The 16,619-nt window shown below is 44.0% G+C and overlaps 1 protein-coding gene across 2 annotated transcripts in view; it reads left to right on the forward strand.

Moving 5' to 3' along the window:
* PolQ (DNA polymerase theta) overlaps positions 1-16,619 on the forward strand; it is a 138,973-nt gene that overhangs the window by 95,318 nt on the left and 27,036 nt on the right. For both annotated transcript variants that reach the window (XM_068347389.1, XM_068347388.1), the window contains exons 25-27: positions 1,722-1,823; positions 8,650-8,789; positions 8,933-9,071. In XM_068347389.1, the coding sequence (XP_068203490.1) occupies positions 1,722-1,823; positions 8,650-8,789; positions 8,933-9,071 (381 nt within the window). The remainder of the gene's footprint in view (positions 1-1,721; positions 1,824-8,649; positions 8,790-8,932; positions 9,072-16,619) is intronic.

Below are 16,619 nucleotides of genomic sequence, written 5' to 3' on the forward strand. Positions count from 1 at the left end.
TTTTTCTTGGACCTTAAAACTAAGCATAACTTCTCGTCATCAACTATTAAAGGTTACAGGAGTATGTTGGCGACGGTTTTTCGACACAGGAACCTAGACCTTTCTGATAATAAGGATCTACGAGATTTACTTAGGTCTTTTGATACGACCAAGAAGATTCAAACGGCTCCCATCGCCTGGAATTTGGATGTTGTCCTTAAATTTCTCATGAGTGACAGATTTGAGCCTTTACACTCGGCTTCATTTAAGGACTTAACCTTGAAAACCCTTTTTCTAGTTACCCTCGCCACTGCGAAAAGAGTTAGTGAAGTTCACGCTTTAAGCAAGAACATTGGTTTTCGGAATGGGAAAGCCATTTGTTCTTTGCAACTGGGGTTTCTGGCCAAGAACGAAAACCCTTCTCGACCATGGCCCAAATCCTTCGAGATTTCTAACCTTTCGGATTTGGCTGGCGATGAATTGGAAAGGGTTCTCTGTCCAGTTAGAGCTCTACGGTGTTATGTGGACAGAACTAAGAATCTGAGAGGTAACTCAGACGCTCTGTGGTGTGCAGTTCGGAAACCCTCGATGCCCATGTCCAAGAATGCCTTGTCTTTTTTCGTTAGATTGTTGATTCGAGAAGCTCATGCTCAGTGTGATGAGTCGGATCAGAGGCTCCTCAAAGTCAAGACACATGAAGTCAGAGCGGTAGCGACTTCAGTGGCTTTTAAACAGAACCGTTCTCTGCAAAGTCTGATGGATACAACATTTTGGAGAAGTAAGTCTGTTTTTGCATCCCATTATTTGAAGAATGTTCAGACTCGCTATGAGGACCTTTTTACGTTGGGTCCTTTTATAGCTGCTAATGCGATAGTAGGTGAATGATCTACCACTACGTTCCCTTTTTTCCTAATACCCCTTTTCTATCTCTTGGAACTCGTTTGTTATGGTTGTTTGTGGAGATTGGGCGTCAGTCTTCCGCAATCTTTGATTTGGCTAGGTGGTCAATTTGTTCCTTGAGTGCACCCGGAACAAGGGTATTGGTTGAGGTCCTGTCATGTTATAGGTGTTTGTACCGTTTGACAGCTCCTAGAGATTTTCAGCCCGAGTGGATTACTGGATCTCTTAAGGATAGCGGACGAAATGAGGCAGAGTATCATTGCTGTCAGCTTCCTTATCAGGTGAGAACTGCTTAAGTTTATTGTATGTAACCCTTAAGTGAATTTTCTGTATGTAGCTGTCTCTGACCCGCCACCAAGGGGTGTCAATCAGCTCTTTTATATAACCAGCGGGTAAGTTTTATATTTAAAAATGATATTTTCATAATAAAATAAATTTTTGAATATACTTACCCGCTGGTTATATAAATTTAACACCCTCCCTCCTCCCCTCTAGAGACTACCTATGGTATGGCTATGAGGCATGGAAGAACTGGAGTTTGTGTGTAGTTCCACCTGTTCTACCGCTAGGGTGCGGTTGGTACACCTGGCGTATCTTCGATAGCGCGAGATTTGAATTTTCTGCCCTGGCGTCAGGGACTTCAGCTCTTTTATATAACCAGCGGGTAAGTATATTCAAAAATTTATTTTATTATGAAAATATCATATTCACACAGACGGTGAAGAGCAAATGAAGTTTAGGAAAGTATTGAAATGATTGTATTTTAAGAAATAGAGGATACATTCTGAAAGGACTAATGTACAGAACTTGACTTTCTGCATTGTAAATATCTTGTTTTGCAGGTTAATGTAGAGATGCCTAGTGCAGTTCTGTTAGCTTATTTAGAGCTAACTGGAATGGGATTCAGCAATCGTGAATGTGAAGCACAAAAGGCTGCGATGCAGGTTTGTGTTACAGGAAGTTTGTTTAGATTTGATTAGATGATATAATAAAGGTAAAGGGAGTTTTAGTTTTTGGAAAAGTACAAATGCTATTTGTAAGTAATTGAGAAGTTTTAACCTGTGGAAGATTGAATTGCTTTTTTATTATTTAAAAGTGGATATATAACTATTTAAAAGATATGCTATGGGAGATTAAATAGATTTTTCAATATTAAACTTAGCCGGTGATCATATAGCTGTCAGCTCTGCTGCCCGACAGAAAAACCTAAGGACAAAATACGCCAGCGATCGCTATACAGGTGGGGGTGTACATCAACAGCGCCATCTGTCGAGCAGGTACTCAAGTACTCCATGTCAACACAGAATCAATTTTCTCTCTGTCGTGCCACTGGCAAGACCTACTAAAATACGCTGTTACTAACTGGATTTGTTTTCACAACTATTTGGTGAAGTACACTATTCTAGTTTTGAGCTTTCGCTATGCAGGGGTTTTATCTTCATCTCAAAACTTGAACTCGTTTTGGATAGATTTAATTATGGTGACTAAGAGAGTATGGACTCTCTTTCACTTTTAAATGGCCGACCCTTCCCTTAGACGGAAGTGTGTTTAGGTTTTTAGTAATTTTGCTTAACACGTTATAGATCTATATATTTTATATCTCTCCGCCTTTATTAGGCCTCTTCGATTAACTTTCCATTTATTATAAACATATAAAAATAAATTTTTATGTTTTGTTTATATGCGACCTTTCCTGATAGTAGGCGGTCCTAACTTGGAACCGAAGTTAATCAACGTTGAGCCCGTTATATCGTATTTAGCCTTTAAAGAATTTAAAACTTTTTAAATTTAATGTTTTATGAAAGAATTTCTTTGATAGTCTCGTACTGTTTTCAAAGATGAACTAACGTTTAGTTTTTTAGACTACGCAGTTGTTGACGTTCAGAGACGTTCAACATGCGCTCTATCGTTACGATAGAGAGAGAGTGTATCACGGTTTCACTTTGCAGTAAGAGTAAATCGATTCTGACGTTTCGTTCATTCTTTCTTAGCTTAAATGGTTTAAAGTCTAAATTAAAGGAACTTTTTATTTGGAAAACCTTTCAGTTTTTTCCTTTAGCCAAATAACATGTTTTGACGATAGATAATTGGGCTCTTCTCTCAGGTACGAAATCAAGAGAGAAAGAGAGAGAGAGATAGAGACGGAGGGAGAGAGAGGAGAAAAAACGTTCCGTTCAAGCGGGTAACGTTGTTCTCGTGTTACTCTCCTCCCTAGTCGCTGTACGGGGAAGAAGGTAAAACGTTTCTAGGGTTTTATTCTTGTCCCCAGGCTATGTGCGGTGAGAGATTGTAAACGTAGTTTATTTGAACCAGTGTTTAGTCTTTTCCAGCCACTGAATTCTTTATCTTTATATATGTTTTCTGTTTTTGCTAGTTTTAATTTCGATTTCAGTGAAATAAGTGCAAACAGAAAATCGAAGTGATAAAGTGATATGCGCAAAGTGTTACAGTGTTGCGTCCGAGGGTTCGTCTGTTCGTGCCTGTCGTTCACCTAGTCCGGGACCTCTTGCAAGCTCCCAAGCCCAGGGGAGAAGTAATGTCGAACGACTTATGGGTTCGTCAGGCCTTGATCAACGAACAGACGTTTTTCCCTCCGTGGTTTCGGGCGTATCTACCCAAGATCGCCCCACCCACACAAAGACGAGAGAGCCCATTTACTTCTCGTCTGCGGAAGAGGTTTCTCGTAAGAAACCTTGGACCAAGGTCTCGCAGCTTATTAAGCGCAAGTCGGTCCCTTCAGCGCAAGTCCAACGGCCCAGTTGTAGCCACTGGGTCAGTTCGGACTCGCTGCAGTCTTCCGATGACTGCACACCTCCTAAGAGAGGCAAAGTGGTACCGCAACAGGCAGTAGCACCGTCTGTTGCCGCACCTGCTGCTGTAGACCCTAAGTGGTCTTTGCTACAGTCTATGCAGACACAGTTAGCATCTTTTATGCAGGAGTATCGTGCGGAGAAGGTTGACGCTGCACCCGTTAGCCTACAACCAACCACGGTTGTGCGTACAGTAGACGCTGACGCTACCTGCTCCCGCACTCCGCCTGTGAGAGTTCCACCTCCCATGCGCAGTGTACCCTGCCAGCCGCACGTTGACGTTCACAGACGCACGCTACCCTCCGTTGACGTTCGCGAGTTGCCACAACAACAGGAGGGTGGAGTTAAGTTGCTTTGTTTTGACACTGTGCGTCAACCTCCGCAACCCACTGTGGTTACCGCTACTCGCCCGCAGCAGACTAGTCAGTCAGGAGTAGAGGCTTTGCTTCCCCACACAGCTATGGTTGTTGCCAGCTCACAGACTGTCAAGCAGTTACATGACGTTGCCTTCTGGTCTGCTACTAATGCACCAGTGCTGTATGTCCTCACGCACCTGTTGTGGTTGACAGTTCAGTTTTTGACAGTTCACAGACTGTCAAGCAGTTACATAACGTTGCCTTCTGGTCTGCTGCTAATGCACCAGTGAGACCCTCACTGAGATACCTAGCTTTTCTCGGACAAGGTTCCTGTAGATGAGAAAGTGCTGTTCTCCCTCCTACTGATATTCCTTTGAAGACTCTGTCATTTGGAGAGGAGCCTTAAGCTGCTTAGCCTCCTTTGGACTTTAATTAAATCATGATGTTTTTTAAGGATCTTCGTCCGGATCTTGTAACTGCTGCTCCTCGTTCGCCTCACGTCAGAACTTACACTAGGCCTAGCTACTTCGAAGCCGTTGTTGTTAAGCTAGTGCTCTCTCGCTCTCCTAAAGAGCGTTACGTTGGCTAGGCGACTGGTTTTTGCACCAGGAGGAGTTTTAGGGATACAGCCTTTGATTTCCCTTCTTTTAAACTGGCTTATAGAGCGAGAGTCTAATAGGACACGAGAGAAGTTCTCGGCTTGGGAGTTCATGCCTCTGCCCAGGTAGACTTCTCAATTCTGGTAGACTCGCCCTGGCGCCTAGCCAGGAGACGTTCCAGTTGTTTACAGGTCAACTTCTCAACTTTTGTCGAGCCTTTGAAGTTTTGCTGTACTATTATGCACACATAACAAGGCTTCCAGGGATGGTAAATGGTTCCGCCTCAGTCGCTAACCCCGTCTGTTGCCACACCTGCTCCCGTAGACCCTAAATGGGATTTGCTGCAAGACATGCAGTCCAAGCTTGTGTCCTTGATAGAGGACTTTAATACGGAGAAGAACCTTCTGGCCAACAACCTTCCTACCGGTTGGTTGTGCGCCCTGTTGACGCTGAGGTATCCTACTCGCGTCTGCCAGTTGAGGTGGTTCCTCCACCGATGCGACCCAGTGTGGGTTGCCAGTCGCACGTTGACGTTAAGCGACGCTCGGAGGTGGTTGTTGACGTTCAGTGTGTCACTAGGAAGACGTTCAACAACCAGCAGAGGTGACTTGTTGTGACGCAGTGCGTCAACCTCAGCAACCCGGTAGGGTGTTGACTGCACAACCCAGACAGTCTAGACAGTTTCGGGTTGACGCTGTACTTCCTCGCGCACCCATGGTTGTTGACAGTTCACAGACTGTGCAGCAGTGCCATGATATTGCGTCCGGCTCCGTCACGCATCCACCAGTGCGACCGGATTCAGCGAGTCAGACGTTGCCCACTCCGTTGCCGTTTCCTCATCAGTTTCAGATGAGGAACCCTCTGATGAGGACGTTGCTGAACAAGACGATCAACCCCCAGCCCTGCTATCCATCCAGAAGATGCTGAAGAAGGAACGCTGCCCAGTCAGGCTGTGGATGAGTCTGGTAGGGACACTGTCATCCGTGGATCAATTTGTGTCACTAGGAAGACTACACCTCCGTCCTCTTCTATACCATCTAGCTTTTCACTGGAAAAAGGACAAGACGCTAGAAGCGGTCTCGATCCCGGTTTCCGGAAAGATAAAGTCTGGTCTGACTTGGTGAAAGGACTATATCAACCTTAGAGAGGGTCTTCCCCTGACTGTTCAGACTCCCAACCACGTTCTCTTCTCGGACGCATCGGACGTAGGCTGGGGTGCGACATTAGACGGTAGGGAATGCTCGGGATTATGGAACTCGAGTCAAAGGACAATGCATTTCAACTGCAAGAAGCTACTGGCAGTACGTCTGACCTGGAAAAGCTTCAGGTCTCTCCTTCAAGGCAAAGTGGTGGAGGTGAACTCGGACAACACCACGGCTTTGGCGTACATCTCCAAGCAAGGAGGGACCTACTCTCTGACATGGTACGAGATCGCAAGGGACCTCCTCACCTGGTCAAAAGGTCTAGACATTTCACTAGTAACGAGGTTCATCCAAGGCAACTTGAATGTCATGGCAGATTGTCTCAGTCGGAAGGGACAAATAATTCCAACAGAATGGACCCTCCACAAGGATGTATGCAAGAGACTTTGGGCCACCTGGGGCCAGCCAACCATAGATCTCTTCGCAACCTCGATGACCAAGAGGCTCCCAATATTTTGCTCACCAATCCTGGACCCAGCAGCAGTTCATATAGATGCCTTTCTACTAGATTGGTCACACCTAGATCTATATGCATTCCCTCCGTTCAAGATTGTCAACAAGGTACTGCAGAAGTTCGCCTCTCACGAAGGGACAAGGCTGACGCTAGTTGCTTCCCTCTGGCCCGCGAGAGAATGGCTCACCGAGGTACTTCGATGGCTAGTAGACGTTCCCAGAACACTTCCCCTAAGGGTGGACCTTCTACGTCAGCCACGCGTAAAGAAGGTACACCAAGGCCTCCACGCTCTTCGTCTGACTGCCTTCAGACTATCGAAAGACTCTCGAGAGCTAGAGGCTTTTCGAAGGAGGCAACCAGAGCGATTGCTAGAGCAAGGAGAACATCCACCCTTAGAGTCTACCAATCGAAGTGGGAAATCTTCCGAAACTGGTGCAAGTCAGTATCCGTATCCTCGACCAGTACCTCTGTAACTCAAATAGCTGACTTTCTCTTATATCTGAGGAAAGAACGATCTCTTTCAGCTCCTACTATCAAGGGTTACAGAAGCATGTTGACATCAGTCTTCCGTCACAGAGGCTTAGATCTTTCCAACAATAAAGATCTACAGGACCTCCTTAAGTCTTTTGAGACCACGAAGGAGCGTCGTTTGGTTACACCTAGTTGGAATTTAGACGTGGTACTAAGATTCCTTATGTCAGACAGGTTCGAACCGCTACAATCAGCCTCCCTGAAAGATCTCACCTTTAAGACTCTTTTCCTGATATGCTTAGCCACAGCTAAAAGAGTCAGTGAGATTCATGCCTTCAGCAAGAACATCGGATTCTCATCCGAAACGGCTACATGTTCTACAACTTGGTTTTCTAGCCAAACACGAGCTGCCTTCTCGGCCTTGACCAATATCGTTCGATATTCCAAACTTATCGTGTGGTTGGAAATGAACTAGAAAGAGTCTTATGTCCTGTAAGAGCTCTTAAGTTCTATTTAAAAACCTTTACGAGGCCCGTCTGAAGCTTTATGGTGTTCAGTTAAGAATCCATCTTTGCCTATGTCAAAGAATGCTTTATCCTATTTTATCAGACTGTTAATACGAGAAGCTCATTCCCATCTGAATGAGGAAGACCAAGCTTTGCTGAAGGTAAGGACACACGAAGTTAGAGCTGTCGCAACTTCCGTGGCCTTTAAACAAAATAGATCTCTGCAAAGTATATTCGACGCAACCTATTGGAAAAGCAAATCAGTGTTCGCGTCTTTTTATCTTAAGAATGTCCAGTCTCTTTACGAGAACTGCTACACTCTGGGACCATTCGTAGCAACGAGTGCAGTAGTGGGTGAGGGCTCAACCACTACAATTCCCTAATTCCATAACCTTTTTTAATCTTTCTCTTGAAATGTTTTATTATTGTTTTTGGGTTGTCCGGAAGGCTAAGAAGCCTTTCGCATCCTACTTGATTTGGCGGGTGGTCAAAGTCATTTCTTGAGAAGCGCCTAGATTAGAGGTTTTGATGAGGTCCTTTAGTATGGGTTGCAACCCTTCATACTTCAGCTCCTAGGAGTCGCTCAGCATCCTATGAGGATCGCGAGGCTCAGTAAGGAAGACGTACTTAAAAAGGCAGAGTAATTGTTCAAGTCGACTTCCTTACCAGGTACTTATTAATTTTGTTTGTTATTTTGAATAACTGCTAAAATGAAATACAAAATACTTAGCTCTTAATGTTAACATATTATGCTGGTCTCTACCCACCCCCCTGGGTGTGAATCAGCTATATGATCACCGGCTAAGTTTAATATTGAAAAATGTTATTTTCATTAGTAAAATAAATTTTTGAATATACTTACCCGGTGATCATAGATTAAAGGACCCTCCCTTCCTCCCCAATAGAGACCCAGTGGGCCGAGGAGAAAATTGGTTCTGTGTTGACATGGAGTACTTGAGTACCTGCTCGACAGATGGCGCTGTTGATGTACACCCCCACCTGTATAGCGATCGCTGGCGTATTTTGTCCTTAGGTTTTTCTGTCGGGCAGCAGAGCTGACAGCTATATGATCACCGGGTAAGTATATTCAAAAATTTATTTTACTAATGAAAATAACATTTTACCTTGTAAAAACTTATTTTGATGAGTTATTGATCTTTGTGGATGTATTTTAGCAAATGTAATCTATTTTATAAATTTATTCTCTAATAGTTTAAAAAAGTATGCAATATTTCCCAGCTAACGTAAAATCTATTGTTGGCAAATACTTGATTTAAAGAAAATATGAGAACCAAGTTCTTTCATACACTTCTGGAGTATGATGAGTAGTTTTGAATATTTTAAATTTTTGTCAACTTTTTACTGGAACCAGGAAAAAATGGCTTTATTGGAACAAGAGGCTTATTCAGTGGTTGGTCATCCATTCTCTCTAACGTCTCCAGAGGAAACAAGTCAAGTTTTGTATCGCGAACTTCATCTTCCAGTCCCTCCTGGTCAAGGAACTACATCAAGGTACTATTTTCAAATAAACCATATTATTGTTAATATTAGTATTGTTAAAAACTAGTTTGTATTTTCATGCTTCCTTTATATTATATCCATGAATTAATTCATAATGCCTTCCTTCCTCCATTGCAAAAATCTTACATTTTCAGGGGTAGAAGAGGCAGAGGTGGTCAAGGTAGTAGAATAAATGGTCCCACAAACAAAGAAACCCTAGAAAAACTCCAAAATTTACATCCTCTTCCATCTCTGATACTTCAGTGGCGCAAAATAAATTCCTCGCTTACAAAGGTAATACATAGCAGTAGTTATATCAGTGGTTCTTTTGAGTATGTCCGTTAAAGTTTGAGAGTTGATGGCCTTGATTAAAGTTTTTGATTTGCTTTTAGAGGATTTCTTTCTATATATCTGAAGGTTTAAACATCAGTCTTGTATCATATTAATTTCACTCTGTAGACCATGTGTACTTTTTCTTTTTGAGCAAAGGGCAAATGTACGCAACCAGCGTCATAAAGCTAATCTAATGTGGCAGAGGCTCAATGCTTATCATAGCCCATTAGAGGGTGCAGTCCAGGTACATAAGTTAATCTGAAACAAGATAGAAGCCTTAATGATGTTGGTTTGGGATATTTAATCTTAGCTTTGGAAGACAGATAAGGGATTTTGATGAAGGAAAAATCTATTTCTGGGGAGAGACCTGTAACGCCCGGTGAAAAGTCCTTCTTTCTACTTTTTCTGATATAAATCTTCCAAATATACCAGAGAAAAATAAAAGCATGGAATGCAGAGGTTACTACCCTCGCGCGAGCACCTCGTGAGTGTCGTGTATACATCAGGGGCGTGTGAAAACCACTATTCACAGGCTGTCTTCCATTTAGATAACTCCTTCATCAAAGGGAAGGGCCGTAACAAAGACCCCAGAAACCACACTTGGACCACGCCACGTCACTCACACGAACGCCTTCTAGGTCATCCTTCTGCAAGAACTTATGGCTTGGTAAGGAAAGGGTGGGTCCGTACAAAAATAACCGGGAAGGGTTTCACCGGGCGTCACAGGTCTCTCCCCAGAAATAGATTTTTCCTTCGTCAAAATCCCTTTTCTGGGTCGACCTGTGACGGCTGGTGAAAATGTACCAGAGAATGCCTTCCAAGCCCAATAAAGTAATAACATAATGAGGAGAATACAATCACCATGTACGACAATAATATAATATAATAATGTAAGAAAACGTCCAATTACCAACTAGCCAAATGACATAGGGAACGTAAGGCTAAATAACTATGACGACAAGGAATCAACTGAGTGTCGAATCGCAAAAGGCATCAAACCTTACATTTCTAAGCATATCTAAACATTAAAGGAACGGTAACTACAATAACAGTTAAACCATAGGAATTAAACATGGCAAATATCATAGGGCTAACGAACTACCCAGGAGAGTGGCGACGTGGTGTGAGTGGCGGGTAGGAGGGAGAAGAGAAGAGATGGAAGAAAGGAAGAAGAAGAGATTAATGGGGAGGGATAAGGCTCCCCGCTGCCATCGTCGGGTATTTAAGGGCCTGTAAGATCTTTAGATAGTGGCGTTTGACAACCATAGGGGATTTCCAACCCGTATATTTTTTAAAATCATCAAAGTCCCTGTTCTGGAGGTAATTGATGGAGGTATCTACTGTCCGTATATCATGAGCCTGGGGAAATGATTCCGGATTAGTATGTTTAATGAAGTAGAGGATTTGTTGCCTGATACCGTGAATGGAAATAGTACCTCCTTGTTCCCTGATAACCAAGGGGCCAGACGAGCGGGTGGCAGTTCTAGCTAAAAAGGCCTTGAGAGTAGTGACTGGACACAGAGAAAAGATCCTGGGGAAGAAGAATAATCTTCCGAGGGGAGCACCTATTTTGCGGATCCTCATTTTTTTAGCTAGGAAAGCTTTGTCTGGAGAAAGGAGTACTTCGGCTGAAGGGAGGAAATCTATGTTTTCCGGGTTTCGTAAGAGAGCTGCTAGTTCTGATATTCCATCATCTGAGGCCAAAGCCGTTAGAAATAAAGTCTCCCTAAGAAGAGTGATATAAGAGTAGGATTCATTGTCCGTGTCCGTCGCAAGTTTGAGGACACCGTTCAGAGACCAAGAGTCCTTTTGTGGCCGAACCGAAGGTCGAAGCCTAGCAGATGTTTTTGGAATAGATGAGAAATAGGAGTCAGCTAGGTTAATGTTGAACCCAACAAGGAAGATCTTCTTCAAAGCTGACTTGATGGTGGTTAAAGTGCTAACTGTTAGGCCTTTGTCAAATAGGAACCTCAAGAAAGAGATGGCTAAATTCGGAGACATGAGTATGGTCTGAACTCTTAGGGAATCTGCTAGTTGTTAACGGCCGAATCATATTGGCGAATTGTCGAGTCCCTTTTGTCTGATTCGATGAAGAGATCGTTTTCCGGTTCAATGTTTGCGTCTCTACGAGCTGCAAACTTCCTGTAGTCCACAAAGTTAGAGTTTTGGCTATCCTTGAGTAATCTGACACAGTGAGTTTGGATTACTTGGGTCAGTTTGGGGAACGGGATCCGGAAGGGACGGAGTTTCAACTCGAGGAGGAGAGGAAACCAACTGTTCTTGGCCAGTGAGGTGGTACTAAAGTCACTGCGCCCCGGAAGGAGCGTAGTTTGTGTAAAAGTTTCATTAGAAGATTCACTGGGGGGAAATAGGTAAATCTTCTTCTAATAGTTCCAATCCCGGGGTAATGCATCCATGGCATAAGCCTGAGAGTCCAGGGTTGGGGTCACATAACAAGGTAGTTTGTGATTCATCTGAGTTGCGAATAGATCTACCTGGAGGTCCGGAACCAGCCTGAGTATCCACCGGAATGAAATTATTTCTAGAGACCATTCTGACTCCAGTGGTTTCGTCCTGGATAGTGAGTCCGCTCTCACAATCTGGACTCCTGCTAGGTGAGTTGCTGAAAGGAACCAGTTCTTTTCTGTTGCCCAGGCGAAGATAGTGACCAGGATCTGATTCAGGTTGGGTGACTTGGATCCTCCCCTGTTGACGCAGTGTACTACGTGTGTGCTGTCTGACACTACTCTGATGTGGGTCGACCTCGGAGGAGAGAGTCTCTTCAGGGTCAAGAACACTGCCATGGCTTCGAGAACATTAATATGGGACTGTTTCATGGCGGGTGACCAAGAGCCCTGAAACATCTGATGTTCGGAGTAATCCCCCTATCCACTTAGAGACGCGGCTGTATGGAATGTCACTTGTGGAGGTGGGAATTGTAGAGGAACTGATTTGGAGAGGTTCTTCGGTTCGGACCATGGGCTTAGTCTCATTTTCAAGACAGAGGGGATCTTCGAGACATTGTCTCTTAAAGGTACTGTAGCTCTCTTTCTCCAAACTCGATTGATGTCTTTGAGTTTGGCTTTTAATAGGAGATCTGTTACTGAAGTGAATTGGAGAAGGCCGAGGATACTTTCTAAGGCTCTTCTGGACACCTGCTTGTGTTTGAGAAAATTCTTGATCTTGGAAGCTATTCCTCTTACCTTTTTGGAAGGGAGAGACAACGTGTGCTTTGAAAGGTCCCACTGAATGGCTAACCATTCTAAGTGGCCTGATGGTTGCAGGCGAGACTTTTGGAGATTGACCCGAAATCACAGGTTGTCGAGAAATCGAAGTACTTCCTTCGTAGCTCTGTTGCCTTCTATGGCCGACTGGGCCCAAATGAGCCAACCGTCCAGATAAGTAATGATCTGTATCTCTTGGTTCCTGAGTTGTTCTAACACTGTCTCTCCCAGTTTCGTGAATATCCTGGGATCAATGTTGAGGCCGAAGGGCATGTCTTGAACGCAAAGGCTTTCCTGCCTAGGTGGAAACCCAGATAAGGAGAGAAGTTTCGAGCTATAGGCACATGATAATAGTCGTTGGTAAGATCGACAGAGGTGGTGACGGCCCCACGGGGAAGTAAGGTCCGTACCTGAGAGATAGTCAACATCCGGAACTTGTCGCAGAGAATGTAAGAGTTTAGCTTTGACAAGTCCAGGTCCACTCTCAATGCCGACAAGCCTTTCTTTGGAATTGTGAACAGGCGGCCTTGGAACTTAAGTGATCGATCCCGTTTGATTGCTTTCTTCTTGAGTAACTCTGTGGTGTACTCTTTCAGGATGGGAGTCGATTTCTGGGAGAAGGTCACTGGTGGAGGAGGAGGACCTTGTGGCCATTTCCACCTCAAACCTTTAGAGATTATGCTATGAGCCCACGGACCGAAGGTCCAATGGTCTCGAAAGTGGTAAAGTCTCCCTCCTACCGGGACCACCTCGTTGTGAGGGAGTGAATCTAGGTCCTTTCCTTCCCCGAGCCCCCTTTTTCCCAGGTCCGCCCCGATGGCGGAACTGTCTTCTACTCCTGTAGCTTCCTCTCTGGTGTCCACGAAAGGAACCTGAGGGTTCGGAGCTAGGGCTGTATGCAGGCGAGGACATCCAAATGGGGTTGGGCTGTGTACCTGGGGAATCAGTGAGGTAGACCACCTGATGAGGGGGATTCGGATGCATAGACGTCGAATCAGAGGAAGACTGTGATGACGAGTGGGTAACTGACTATTGATGACAGTGACCCCGGTTTGTTTTGTAGGGGGTAACTCTCTGCTTCTTCTTGAAGAAAGCTTGCTTTTGGTCTTCGACCTTCTTTTCGGCAGTGAGGCCCCGCCTCACCTGCAATTTTGGTTTGCTCTTGTATCATCTTGTAGAACCTTGTTCACCTCCTGCTGAGGGAAGAGGGTTTTACCCCAGCAGGAGGAAGCTATCAGCCTGCTCGGTTCATGTCTGATAGAGGCCTCAGACAGAACGTATTTCCTACAACTAACCCGAGCAGACCACAAAGCGTGTAGGTCGAATTGGAAGGACAGAGCTAGGTTCTTCGTGAATATCCGAAACAAGGTCTCAGTGGGATAAATCGAGGCTAGGGACTCCCCGAGGTGGGGTCCGTCTCTTTAAGAGCCGGCATGGCCGAACCTTCTTTGACAGCTTGAATAGTAAGACCTGTCAATTTATCCGTAATAGGCAAGGTAATAATGAGAGCAGTTGTAGATATGGCGTAGGCCCCATTGTGTGGGGTGAGCTTGGAATTAGCGTACCCCCAGACCGACAACATCCTGGCCCAGACAGATTGGGCCTGCTCTTTAGGAAATATTACCGTTACCTTCGGTACCTTGTCTAACCCAACCAAGGCATGCTCTTTCAATCGAACGAATCCGTTGAATGGGAATTCTAGTCCCTGAGAGTAAATTCTAGGACCTCCAGAGGGCGGACGTCTATGCCATCCAGAGTTATGGTACCATCTATATATGGGACATGTAAGGCAAATTTCTATGTGTTGTTTTTATCGAAGGAGGTTACTTCGATGCGTCTGGGGCTGTAGGGGGAGACATCCAAGTTCCTGAACGGATCAGATTCGCCACCATATCTTTGAGCTCCGTCATAGCTCCTTGGCTTGCCCTAGAATGTGTTGTATCTGCTCTTTAACCCTATCCCTGATCAGGTCGGCGGGGAAGGAGGGATCCTGAGCACGACCCCCTGTCGAAGCCCTGGACTTATCGGGCTTCGTCTTTTAGCAGTCACGGTTTTATGCAAAGTAATATGAACATCAGGATCCTTTGAGGGTCCTAGGCCGGTGACGCAGATAATGGCAAAGCTGAAGGCTCAAAACTCATCACCACCTACCTGCCCATCCATGGGGTCGACGTCCAACCCTAGAGAGGACACGCCGAGGAGATAGGGTCCGCCAGATGGAGTATTCCTTCTAAATCTTGATACCCAAGGGCGGAGAGCCGCTCTTGCAGCCTGGAGAGATTCATCATCATCCTGAAAGAAGTGAGGGGATTAGTGATGAAGGAGAAGACCGTTCTCCTCCATAAGCAATGTATACATAAATCCAGAACAAATTAAATCATCGCCAAAGGATACCAAAAAGAAACAAATTAGAACCAACTTACATCAACGTTCAGGAGTAGGGAGGACAGCTCGTAGCAGAGCGTGCATGACTCCAGGAACCATACCATGTAGGCGGACCTTCTGTAAAAGAAAGGAGACATAAGTCTGGATGTTCCTTGAAACTCTGGTTAGTGATCCTATTCACAGGCTGGGATCAACCAAATTATCTATAAATAATAATATATATGTTTATGTATATATTTGTACATGTATATAATACATATGTCTATATTTATGCATATATTTAATTATAAATATGTATATATATGGATAAATATCCATACAACATCGTGTTCAAATAGAAATAAATTTCTACTCAGTACTTGGGATCGAACGCTAGCGCCTTCTAATGAAAAGCCAGGTCAAAACCAACCATGCCATGAAAGGCCATTTACTGTTCTTTGAGACTCTGGTCAGTGAACAGATGAATCAATAGAAATAAATAACATTAATTATGTGTGGCTAATATGATTTTCAAAATTGTTAGCTAGAGCTACAAATTAATATACTAAAATCCAGTAACCACGTAACATGTAACTATAAACCTCATCGGTAAAATAATGTTAACCCCGGTTCTGAACGTCTGAGTGATCTCTGTTGCCACCAGAGATCTGGTGACAAAGGTCCGTCATAGTGAAAACGTGAACATCATTGGTAAGATAATATTAACCTCAATGCTGAACGTCTGTGTGATATCTGGTTAAGCCGGAGATTCGATGAAAAAGGACCGTAATAATGAAATTGTGATTATTCATGAAAAAGGGTTCGTGTGCATAAGGCCGAAGCCGGAGTCTGAGCGCCGGATTTCACCGTTGCACTCCAAATATCTGACTAGTTCCCAACCCAATGAGTATCCATTATAGCGGAGTATAACTCAAGGCGGTGATTAATCATGAAAAAAGGTTCGCGTGCATAAGGCCGAAGCCGGAGTCTGAGTGCCGGGTTTCACCGTTGCACTCCAAATATTTGACTAGTTCCCAACCCAATGAGTATCCATTATAGCGGAGTATAACTCAAGGCGGTGATTAATCATGAAAAAAGGTTCGCGTGCATAAGGCCGAAGCCGGAGTCTGAGTGCCGGATTTCACCGTTGCACTCCAAATATTTGACTAGTTCCCAACCCAATGAGTATCCATCATAGCGGAGTATAACTCAAGGCGGTGAACGTTCCGAAGAGAACGGAGCTACGGGTGTCGGCATCAAGCGATCCCAAAAAAAAAGATTCGTATACTAACGGAACCTATTAATAATCCTAGCTATATTAACAGTAACCACATCAATAAAACGTAAATACCATCAAACGTAATATCATAAACCCTGAGAAGAAGCGGAGGCAGGAATAACTCGTGATCGTATAAAACGGAAAACAGGAAAACCACCTCTCCTTACTCGAGCTTAAGAAAGAAAACGAGAGAAAGGGTAACTCGTAACTGTAGTAACAGAAAACGAGCACTCTATGCTCACGCTCTCATGGTTACATTATAAAGAACCAAATCACACAATAATATGATAAGAATAATGATAAAAATGTAATAACCAAGAACGAAGAATAACGACAACGAAACAAATAAATATAAAGATATAGTCTAAAACGAGCACCTTCCTGAGGCGTGTACATAAACAATAACAAAGGCCAGATCGTTATTCTTCGTCCAAATTGGACTTGCTAGCAAAAAAATACCATAGTAAAAACAATAATAAAATAATGATAATAAAAATGGTCATAAAACGTAAGTGATATAGCCTAGATGACAGAGTACCAGATGGGCAATATTAACTTGAAAAACTACCGAAGCGAATAAAATTAAAATGGCTGCCGTCACCGAGGAAGGTCAAGCCGCTTCCAAAATTAAAATCCACATTA

This window comes from Palaemon carinicauda, chromosome 23 (assembly GCF_036898095.1).
Source record: "Palaemon carinicauda isolate YSFRI2023 chromosome 23, ASM3689809v2, whole genome shotgun sequence".
Classification (NCBI taxonomy): Eukaryota; Metazoa; Arthropoda; class Malacostraca; order Decapoda; family Palaemonidae; genus Palaemon; species Palaemon carinicauda.